We start from the raw sequence: 12,322 nt of genomic DNA, 5'->3' as shown, positions 1-12,322 counted from the left end.
GACCTGTACCTCTGAAACAAATAATACATTGTATGTTAAAAAAAAAAAAAGCAGGAAGGGAAAAACGAAGGGGGGGAAATTGGAGGGGGAGACAAACCATGAGAGACTCTGAGAAACAAACTGAGGGTTCTAGAGGGGAGGGGGGTGGGGGGATGGGTTCGCCTGGTGATGGGTATTAAAGAGGGCACGTACTGAATGGAGCACTGGATGTTAATATGCAAACAATGAATCATGGAACACTGCATCAAAAACTAATGATGTAAAATGTATGGTGATTAACATAACATAATAAAAAATTTGAATATGAAAAAAAATTAATTGGCCTTCTGATGTGAATAAGAGGACTGACTGACCAGGACAAACAATCCTGAATCCTGGTTTATTTGGAAAGAAAAGACCTCAGGGTAATGCCATGAATTATCAGTTCAACTCCCTTATATGTAATGTATCATTCACATTTTAATCAGAAAGCCCCAAATTCTCATAAAGTTATACTGTGTTAGGAGCCATACAAGAATAATTAGCAGTTAGAATCCTTGTTGTCTAAGACTGAAAATGTGCATAGCTATTTTCATGCATTGTTAATGGGATTGTAAAAGGGTACAGCTTATTTGGGGAAAAATAGCTTATATAAAATTTAAAAATGTGAATGTCCTTTAGCACAGCAATTTTATTTTTAGTGATTTATCCTTCATATATGCATGTGCAGGAGGATACTTACTTCAGTGTTGTTTGTAATAACAAATGACTGGAAACAACCTAAATGTTTATCATTAAGTGACTAAGACATATTATACATTTATATAAGGAAGTACTATTCAGTCTTAAAAAGAATAAGTTAGATCTAGTTCTGTCTTAATATACAACCATCTCCTGGATATGTTTACTGAAAAACATTATTTAGTATAGCATGCAACAATTGTGTAAAAACAAAAACAGGCCCAGGTGTTCTTTGCCTTGTTTAGACATAGACTCTTTGGAAGGATATACAAGATATTTCTTCTGAGATTCTTCTGACACACAGATTTCTTCTGAGGAGGGTGGGGTGGAAGGGCAGCATACTTTGTGTTATTGAAAATGTTTTTGAATATTTGCATCAAATGTCTTAAAATGCCATATGAGATATATGCATTTGGCCATACGTTGTTATTATGAGATCTTGTACTCATCGATGAGGACTTTTGCATATATGCTTTCATATTTGTGCTTTTGAACTTGAGGACTCTGTCAGTTGGTCTTTTGACTTAGGAATGGGGAGCAGTACTGACTACCCCTTCCAGGGTAGGGTGGATCCTGGTAGAAGTTTCAGGTTGAAAAAGCTGAATGTGGTTTTTAAAAAGAATATTTAGAAAATATTGAAATGGTTAGGTTATTCTGCCTGAATAAAGCAGAAAGCTTAGAGAGAAAGAAAATTAAAGGACTTGAGAACATTTTGGAAGTTTGAATGTACATGGAAAAGAGGAATGGAGAAAGGAGTCAACAGTTTCCAAGGAACTAAAATCATTTTATAAATATTATCTCATCTCTTAAATTATAACCTTTTGTAAAAAGTTATTTTCTAGACTTTCAAAAAACAAAATAAAGAAATTGAAGCCCAGATGATAATTTGTGGTTTTCTAAGTAACATAAGAAGAAAATAGCAAAATGAGGAATAGAACCTTGTTTCTTGATTTCCAGTCTAGTCCCACAATTAGCATTAGATCATCTGAACCTTGTTATGGGAATAGCATGAAAAAACAGAACAAAAATTTTAAAACTTCTTATGTAAACTTGATGTGTAAAAGTAAGGTTATATTTTCCCCCTATCCAGTCTTAGGAGAAGAGGGTGGGAATAGTGGTTGAATCCAGCTTTGGATATTGCTCTACCATTTCCTTTGTTACTCTGTCATTCTGGTTCAGAAACAGGAAGGACAATGAAAAAAACTAGCATTTTATGTGCACAGCATTTTACAGTTTTAAAAACTTTTTCACATATATTTTCTCATTTTGCAGCAGATCTGTCATATAGGTAGTGGTGATGTTTTGTTATTTTTATTAGGCTTTCACTGTTTAAGAAAGAATAGACTCAAGAAGGTTGGGGTATTTGCCTGAGAAAACATAGCTGGCCCTCACAAAATCGAACTCAGATTTTTTTTTCTTTCTACTCAAGAATAAAGTCTTATGGGGTAGATTTACTTAGCTTTGTGGAAGACCAATTCTGGATGGCACATCAATCAAAAAACATTTGGAAGCCTAAAATTTTGTGGCTGAGTGATTCAATAAATAGATGGTTTTGGGGGGCAGATGAGGCTCTGACCTTCCTCTTGAGTGCAGGCACAACTGATGTTCCTGTAGCTCATGTACTTTGCCAGCCCTTTTCAGAATAGCGTGTCCCATCCTCAGTTGCTGTATTAGTCTGAAGAGTGGCTAATTAAGGGGAGTGTACTTAACTTACACCCTGCCTGAAGACATGCACCAGATTAGTCACAGGAGAGTTATTTTTGTAATTAATCACACATAAATTAGTGAAATGTCTTTGTTGTTTCTCACACTAAATTTTGATAAACAAAGGGTGAGAAGAGCAGGAAAATGAAGTAAGTCTCAAGCTTAGTGTAGCCATAATGATCTTTTCTGTGTTTTTGTATTTTAGAGATGCTAGGAGAGAATTTGGTGTTTAATGCATTATCTGACTAAACTGAAGAAGAGTTTCTGTACTCTACTGTTGGTCCAGGGCCTGACTGTGTCTAATGTTTGACATTTGGATTTACTTTGAGAGCATTGGAAAACCACTGAGTGTGGTTTTTTTTTTTTTTTTTTTTTAAACCACTGAGTGGTTTTAAGCAGAGGAGTAATGTCTGATCAGGGCTTTTAGAGATACCTTGACTGTTAAGTAGAGATACCTGGCAGGGAGAGGGGGCAGTGTTAGAGTTGAAGAACCTCAGTTTACTCCAGTTGAACACCTGAGACGAGACCGGTTTAAAGGAGAATGCCATTGCCTTAGAAATGAAAAATACTTGTCATTTGATTGGATATTTGGGTTGATTGGTAGATTCTTAGTTTATCTCAGGATCCTCAGTACTTTTTGGAAAGCATATCAAGTGACTATAATATGTAAGCAACATTGAGAACTACCCTTTACCTTGGGGAAGACAGGAGAGATCATGGGATTAAGCTTGGGAGAAGGGGTAGTGAGTGAAAAGCTATGGAGAGCTTGGAAAGTATAACTATTGTTCATCTATTCTTTTTGGAATTCCTCTTTCGTATGTATAAGCTCACATGTCTGAATGTTTTGGTGGTATGGATTTAGTAACATTAAACTTTACAGAGTTGCCACTTACCCAGCCTCCTCTAATTCATTCTTAACTGTTCCTTTTTTATATGAAGAGAAGAAAAGGGAAGTATTGAGAAGGGATGACTGGGATATAATACAGTTTGATAAGAATTTGATAGCATTAATAGAAAAATCTATCTCTTAAAAACTCTTAAAACCATTTCTAAGACTAGTTTCATTTGACCCATTTAAAAAATGCATGTGTGTATCCACACGAATTCAGAAATTTGAGCAAGTCAGCCATATTAATGTCTAGCTACTTACCTGCATATGTGAAATTCTGGATTAAGATTGCTGTTGCTTCCTATAATTGGGCAGAACATGTAGCTTCTCTTTCTCACTCTAGGGTTTTTATGTTTTATTGACATAAAACTATCTTTAATGAAGGAAATAAATTATTTGTATTAGAATGAGAGACTTAATAGGGGTGAAAAGGAATAAAATGACCGGAAACAAGTACTTTGTTCTTGTAGACTACAATTTATAATCCTGAATCATTAATTTATTGTGAAAAGCTGGATGAATTATAGCTAAAAATTATCTTTCTCCTAGGGAGTTGCAGTAGGGAATGTAGAGGTTTGTAGGAGTTTTGGGTATCAAACATAGTAGCTACAACAATTATTTTGCTGGGATTTAATGTATCCAATACAATTTAGGGCTATTTGTGGACTTTAGGATCACCTCAATGTTACTTTATTCAGTAGTACAATGTGGAATATTCTGTTGAAAGTCATGCCTTAAATATTGAGGTTCTTTTTTTCTTTTCTATTCATAGTGGTAGCCGCTCCTCTAAAACGTTTAAACCAAAGAAGAACATCCCAGAGGGTTCTCACCAGTATGAACTCCTAAAGCATGCAGAAGCCACACTTGGTAGTGGCAATCTCCGGATGGCTGTCATGCTTCCTGAGGGGGAAGATCTAAATGAATGGGTTGCAGTGAACAGTAAGTAGCCTATCTGTTTCTAGGTAGACTCTAAATTAGGTTAGTAGCCTCATTGTAGATGAGTGTTTGGATGTTGTTTGTTCAAGGATCTAGTTATCAAACCTAATGCCACAGTTAAAGTGATACCTCAATCCACTTTAGCCTTTATGTTATTATATTTGTGAGTATGGAGTTTTTTGAAATTTTTATCTCCTGTTACAATGTAACACAAAGCATAGATTTACCATCTTCAGTAGAAAAAATTGTAATAATAACAGCATTTAATATTTATGGAACATTAATTCTATGTCTGGCCCTCAGTTACCCTTTCTGCAAGGATTCTTTTTATTTCATCTTTATAGCCTCATGATGTAGGTTCTGTTGTTATTTCAGTTTAATATGGATAAGGAAGGTGAGACAGAAAGATTAGTAATTTGCCTAGGTCATACAGCTATCAAATGATAGAAACTGGGCTCAGATATAGAGCTTTAGAATTTTAGAAACTATACTTTTTTTTTTTTTTAAAGATTTTATTTATTTGACAGAGACACAGTGAGAGAGGGAACACAAGCAGGGGGAGTGGGAGAGGGAGAAGCAGGCCTCCCGCGGAGCAGGGAGCCCAATGCGGGGCTTGATCCCAGGACCCTGGGACCATGACCTGAGCCGAAGGCAGACGCTTAACGACTGAGCCACCCAGGCGACCCAAAACTACACTTTTTTTTTTAAGTTTTTAGTTTAATTCCAGTTAGTTAACGTACAGCATTGTATTAGTCTCAGGTGTACGATATAGTGATTCATGACTTCCATGCATCACCCAGTGTTCATCATGACAAGTAGAGACTACACTTTAGCCACTATACTAAATTGCCTTTTTCAGTAGCATACTCAGTTATTTGTTTACATTATGCTTTTTTTTTAAGGCAATTCAATAATGATTTTTGAAGTTAGTAAAATATGTTTGAGATACTCTTTTATTTTTGGGTAGACTTTAAAAAAATTTTAAATCCAGTGTAGTTAATATACAGTGTTATATTAGTTTCAGATGTACGATAGTGTTTCACCAATTCTATACATTACTCAGTGCTCATCAAGATAAGTGTACTCTTAATGCCCTTCACCTGTTTCACCCATTTCCCCCCCAGCCCCCACCGCCTCCCCTCTGGCTACCACTAGTTCTCTATAGTTAAGAGTCTGATTTTTGGTTTGTCTCTTTTCTTTGTTTCATTTCTTAAATTCCATATAGGAGTGAAACCATATGGTATTTGTCGTTTTTGACTGGCTTATTTCACTTAGCATTATACTCTCTAGATCCATCCATGTTGTTGCAGGTAGCAAGAATTCATTCTTTTTTGTGGCTGAGTAATACTTGCGTGTGTGTGTGCGTGTGTGTGCGCGTGCGTGTGTGTGTGAGAGAGAGAGAGAGAGAGAGATCTTCTTTATCCATTCATCTGTTAATGGACACTTACTTGGCTTGCTTCCATATTTTGGCTGTTATAAATAATGCTGCAATAAACATAGGGGTGCATATATCTTTTCGAATTTAGTGTTTTTGTTTTCTTTGGGTAAATAACCAGTAGTGGAATTACTGGATCATATGGTAATTCTATTTTTAGTTTTTTGAGGACCCTCTATACTGTCTTCCAGTGGCTACATCAGTTTGCATTCCCACCAGCACTGCCTGAGGGTTCCTTTTCTTCACATCCTCTCCAACACCTGTTTCTTGTGTTGTTGATTTTAGCCATTCTGACAAGGTGTGAGTTGATATCTTGTAGTTTTGATTTGCATTTCCCTGATGGTAAGTGATGATGAACATCTTTTCATGTGTCTGTTGGCCATCTGTATATCTTCTTTGGAGAAATGTCTGTTCATGTCTTCTGCCACATTTTTAATTGGATTATTTGTTTTTTGGGTGTTTTTTAATTCTTTATATATTTTGGATATTAACCCTTTATCAGATAGGCCATTTGCAAATACGTTCTCCCATTCAGTAGGTTTCCTGTTAGCTTTGTTGGTTGTTTTCTTTGCTATGTAGAAGCTGTTTATTTTGATGTAGTTCCAATAGTTTAATTTTTCTTTTATTTCCCTTGCCTCAGGAGACATATTTAGAAAAATGTGGCTCTCTTCTGTGTCAGAGACATTACTGCCTGTGCTCTCTTCTAGGGTTTTTATGGTTTATGGTTTTGTGTCTCACATTTAGGTCTTTAATCCATTTTGAGTTTCTTTAGTGTTTGGTGTAAGAAAGTGGTACAGTTTCATTTTTTTACATGTAGCTGAACAGTTTTCCTATTGCATTACTCTTTTCCTGCTTTGTCAAAGATTAATTGACCATTGACCATTCTGGGTTTATGTCTGGGTTTTCTGTTCTATTCCCTTGATCTATGTGTCTCTTTTGGTGCCAGTACCATACTGTTTTGATTACTACAGCTTTGTAATACACCTTAAAATCTGGAATTGTGATACCTCCAGCTTTGCTTTCCTTTTTCAAGATTGCTTTGGCTATTCAGGATCTTTTGTGGTTCCATACAAATTTTAGGATTGTTTGTTCTAGTTGTGTGGAAAATGCTGTTGATGTTTTGATAGAGATTACATTAAATCTGTAAATTGATTTGGGTAGTATAGACATTTTAACATTTGCTCTTCCAATCCATGTCCTTCCAAGACATTCCTATTTCTTTGTGTCATCTTTAATTTCTCTCATCAGTGTTTTATAGTTTTCAGAGTATAGGTCTTTCACCTCTTTGGTTAGATTTACTAGGTATCTTACTTTTATGGGTGCATTTATACATGGGATTGTTTTCTTTCTTTTTTTTTTTAAGAGAGGTCGTGTGAGGGGGGATGAGGCAGAGGGAGAAGACGAGAGAGAATCTTTTTTTTTTTAAGATTTTATTTATTTATTTGAGAGAGAGAGAGTGTGTGAGAGAGAGAGCATGAGTGGTAGGGAGGGGCAGTGGGAAAGGGAGAAGCAGGCTCCAGCGCAGTGACCAGGGAGCCCAACATGGGGCTTGATCCCAGGACCCCGAGATCATGACTTGAGCCTAAGGCGGACGCTTAACCGACTGAGCCACCCAGGCATCGCAAGGACGAGAGAGAATCTTAAGTAGGCTCCACACCCAGGGTGGAGCCCAGCGTGGGGCTTGATCTCACGTTAAGGTCAGACGCTTAACTGACTGAGCCACCCAGGCACCCAAGTGGGATGGTTATCTTAATTTCTCTTGGAAGAAAGCATATTCATTCAGTCAATATGAATGAATGTTGAAAAACCAGAATATTAGGATTGTTATTACTACACCAAGATTATTATTACCAATAGATAAATTTAACAAGATTGTTACTGGAGTCAATATCAAAATTAGAAATAGCATCAAAAATATAAAAAACCCTAGGAATAAATCCAGTGAAACATAGAAAACTGTGTTATTAGTCCTTTTTGTGCTCTTCTTAAGAAATTTATTTGTGGAGATAGGTTGGGGAATGGGTGAAATAAATGAAGAGGATAAAGAGTACACTTAATGTGATGAGCACTGAATAATGTATAGAATTGTTGAATCTCACTATATTGTACACCTGAAACTAATACACTTCTGTGCTAACCTGTGTCTGGTCTCCATTCTGTTCCATTGGTTTATTAAGACCACACAGTTTTCTTCGTTGTGCTTCATAAATTTTGATGTTCATCTTGTTCAAGAATATGTTGGATATTCTTAGTTCTTTGCATTTTCAGATACATTGTAGCTTTTTTGATAGCTGTGGAATGGCATCCCACTATCATTTAAATTTGCAGTTCCATGATTGCCAATCTCTTGTGCTTTTTGGCAATTTGGAAGCTTCCTTTTGTTAAGTGCTGGTTCAAAACTGTCTCACATTTTTCTACTATGTTGTCTTTCTCTTTTTAATCCATAGGAGTTCTTTTTTTTTTTTAAGATTTTATTTATTTATTTGAGAGAGAGAATGAGATAGAGAGCATGAGAGGGTCAGAGGGAGAAGCAGACTCCCTGCTGAGCAGGGAGCCCGACATGGGACTCGATCCCAGGACTCCAGGATCATGACCTGAGCCGAAGGCATAGGAGTTCTTCATATATTCTGAACACAATATGTTTTTCTTCTTTGAGAGAGAGTGCAAGTGGGTGTGGGGAGGTGGTGGGAGTGGTGGGAGAGGCTGAGGGAGAGGGAAAGAGAGAATCTTAAGCTGGAGCCAGATGAGCCCGACATGGGGCTGGATCCCAGGACCCTGAGATCATGACCTGGGCTAAAATCAGGAGTTGGATGCACCCCCAAATTTTTGTTGGCTCTGTGTGTTGCAAAGAATTTCTCCCACTCTGTGGTGGTTTTTTTTTCACCCACCTAAGGATGAACTTAATAAACAGAAGCCCCTAATTTCAGAGTAGCCACGTGTTGTGATTTCTGTGTATGCTTTTTGCCTCTTCTTTGTAGAGGAAAGAACACTGATAAATCTAGGATTCTCCTTGAGTAAAATTAAAATTTAATTTTTTACTGAAAACTGATACTTGCTTTGCAGCTGTGGATTTCTTCAATCAGATTAATATGCTTTATGGAACAATCACAGATTTCTGTACAGAGGAAAGTTGTCCAGTGATGTCAGCTGGCCCAAAGTAAGACATGGTTTATGATCAATTCTCATTTTTACTTAAAAGTTCTTAGATAAGAAGAAAGTTTCTGACCATATAGTTTCTCTATTTAGCATCTCCTTCAGTGGTTCACTAATGATATATTAAGTCCAGATTTTTTAGCCTGAGCTTTATGGCTCTCCCTGTATAATCGTCCTTCCTCCTTTCCTCTCTTTGTTTATGAATCTCCTCTTGTCTATCCAAACTGAATTACTGGAAACACCTTACTATTCCCTCCATTACTTATACTGTGAAAACTTGCTCATTCCATTCTTTTTTTTTTTTTTTAAGATTTTATTTATTTATTTTACAGAGAGAGACTCAGCGAGAGAGGGAACACAAGCAGGGGGAGTGGGGAGGGAGAAGCAGGCTTCCCGCGGAGCAGGGAGCCCGATGCAGGGAGCCCGATGCGGGGCTCGATCCCAGGACCCTGGGATCATGACCTGAGCCGAAGGCAGACGCTTAATGACCGAGCCACCCAGGCGCCCCTCATTCCATTATTTTGGATATTTTTCTTCTCTTCCCATCTCCCTCCAATCATTATCTGGTAATAGTTCAAAAAATCTTACCCATCTGCAAGGTCCACATCAAATGCTTCTTTCTTTATGAACCTTTTGATTTTTTTCAGACTAGATCTGATCTATTTAACTTTTTTGTCTTTGTGATTACATTTCTTTGTTATATTATACTTACACTCTTTATACATGTCTTATTTAACCTATTAGATTCCTTCTTTGTTTAAATCCCTTTTGGTGCAAGAACAGTGCCTGCCACCTAGTTAGCACTTGGTAAATGTTTGCTTAGATCAATAAATTTTTGAAACAATTTTATTATTACTATGGCTGATAATGACTGCTACCATTTATTAATGCTACCTAAAATGTTAGGCCTTTCATACATTTTATCTTTCACTTCATACAGCAACCCTATGAGGTAAGAAAAGAAATTGAGTCTGAGAAAGGTTAAGTAACATGTCCAAGGTCCTATTATCTAGAAGCAGGCTGAACCAGAATTGAAATCTAAGTCACTTCGATTCTAGTGCCTCTATTCTTACTTTCTACATTGTATTATTATATTATTATAAGAAATATTAATTGATATAAGACATAAAGAGAGAGGTTTTAATTTTTAGTGTGACTTTTTATAAAGTGTATCCTACACTCCCATCATATATAAGGTGTAAATATCAAAACAGAACAACACTGCCCAAACTTAAAGTGTTCAGGAGTATTATCATTATAAGTTGTGACCTTAGATTGCTAATCACTTACTGTAGACTATTTTGGGTGACTTTTAAAGAGTCAGATTACTAACTACCCAAGAGATGCAGTGTTATTAGTTCATAGTCGTACTTTATTTTTTGACCAAATTCACATATCGAGCAAAGTGTTACCTAGTTGGAGTTGTCTACCTTATCCTTCAAATTAATTCCAAGTGAGTTTAGGTGTTTCTCGGAATCCAGTCCTTTTAAAGAGGACTGACAGTTTGTTGAAAAGAATATGATTTAAATATTTCTTAAGGTAATTTTTTTTGAAAAGAACTTATTTTCAGACTATTTCAAACTTTGAAGCTTCCAATAATTTTAAGTGTACAGAAAAGTTGCCAAAAGAGCATAAGGAATTCCCATATTTCTTTCACAACAGATTCCCCAGTTATTAACATTTTACTGCATTTGCTTCATCACTACTCTGTGTATATACTCATTAACATTAATTTTTTCTGAACCTTTTGAGCAAGTTGTAGACATTAATGCCTCTTTTCTCTTCATACTCAGCTGTGTATTTTCCAAAAACAAGGGCACTCTTCTACATAGTCAGCATACAGACCCTCCAGATCACTTCTTCCAGTCCATGGACACCATTCACATTTCATGACTGCTTCAACAATATCTGTTTTCCCTTTCTGGTCTAGGATCCAGGGTCCTATCTAGGAATATGTATTGCATTTATTTGACTTATCTCTTCAGGTACCTACAATTTAGAATAATTTCTCAGTCTTTTTCTGGTATTGCCCTTTTTATGGAAAAGAGTTAACATAGCAGGCCTGACTTTATCTCTTGAAAGGCCTATTTACAAGGTTGATCCATGGATAGCAACTGGGAAGTTGGATTTCTTTTTCTTTTCTTTTCTTTTTTCTTTTTTTTTTTTAAAGTTTTCTTTATTTATTTGACAGTGAGCAAGAGAAAGAGCACAAGCAGCAGGAGTGGGAGAGGGAGAAGCAGGCTCCCCTATGAGCAGGGAGCCTATGCGGGGCTCTGTCCCAGGACCCTGGGATCATGACCCTAGCCAAAGGCAGACGCTTAACAACTGAGCCACCCAGGTGCCTTGGGAACTCGGATTTCAAAAGGGTTTCCACCTCCCTAACTTAAGATGAGACTGGCTCACTATGCCTAAACTCTTTGTACAAACAGTATGGCTAATGCTTTCCTTCTGGGAATCTAGAATTTTAATATGTGCCACCCAGAGGGTGCCTACTTGGCCATCCCCCAATAAATAAAACATTTTTTATTGGACACTGAGTCTCCAATGACCTTACCTGGTAGACAGTATTTAACATGTGTTATCATAACTGAGTCTTAGGGGAATTTAAGTGGGCCCTCTGACTCCACTGGGAAAAGACCCTTGGAAACTTGTGCATGGTTTCCTCTGGACTTTGCCCCATTTGTTTTTTCTTTTTTGCTGATTTTGGTTTGTGTTCTTTCACTGTAATAAATAATAACTGTGAGTACAACTGTGTGCTGAGTTCTGTAAGTCCTCTTAGCAAATCATCAAACCTGGGGGTGGTCTTGGGGACGCCTGACACAGGCTATCTGACGTTTCCTTATGACCACATTCAGGCTATGCGTTCTTGGGTGGACACCATAGAAATGATCATTTTTTTCTCGGTGGATCATATCAGGGGGCACACAGTGTGAACCATCCCATCACTGGTGATGTTAACCCTGATTACTTTATCATCTTAGTGTCTGCAAGGTTTCTTTACCTCAAATTTGTCATTTCTCCCCTTGAAATTGACTAGTATTTTACTGTGAGGTTTTCTGATATTATACCAATATCCTGTGAACTAGGGAGAATTACTGCCACTTAGAATACTGCTGTGATCACTTTCTCCACAGAAACCTTCTCTAAAAAGCTGGCTAGAAAGAATGTATGTATTTCTTTGAAAGTAACAGGCACAGGATCTCTATAAAGATACTATAAAAACAAAAATGATCTTCCTTTTCTTTTTCCTTCCATTCATCCATCCTTCCAACTACCTTTCTTCTTTTTATTCTTTCCTTCCTTCTCCTTCCTTCCCTTCTTCCTTCCCCTCCTTCTGCCTTTGCTTCCATTTACTTCCCTCCCTTCCTTTTTATTTTGAGAGTCTTTTTTTTTTTTAAAGATTTTATTTATTTATTTGAGAGAGAGAGAATGAGAGAGAGAGAGAGCACATGAGAGGAGGGAGGGTCAGAGGGAGAAGCAGACTC

At 37.0% G+C, this 12,322-nt stretch overlaps 1 protein-coding gene across 1 annotated transcript in view; it reads left to right on the top strand.

Annotated features, from left to right (window-relative positions):
- The window catches only part of MOB1B (MOB kinase activator 1B), a 61,428-nt gene that overhangs the window by 35,272 nt on the left and 13,834 nt on the right, over positions 1–12,322 (top strand). The window contains exons 2-3 of the mRNA XM_028100729.2: positions 4,086–4,252; positions 8,748–8,841. Of these exons, the coding sequence (XP_027956530.1) occupies positions 4,086–4,252; positions 8,748–8,841 (261 nt within the window). The remainder of the gene's footprint in view (positions 1–4,085; positions 4,253–8,747; positions 8,842–12,322) is intronic.

The sequence above is a fragment of the Eumetopias jubatus genome, unplaced genomic scaffold, assembly GCF_037043125.1.
Source record: "Eumetopias jubatus isolate StellerSeaLion01/CBP00866 unplaced genomic scaffold, mEumJub1_p1.0 scaffold_2, whole genome shotgun sequence".
NCBI classification, from domain to species: domain Eukaryota; kingdom Metazoa; phylum Chordata; class Mammalia; order Carnivora; family Otariidae; genus Eumetopias; species Eumetopias jubatus.
This window is presented reverse-complemented; position numbering and strand designations above follow the sequence as displayed.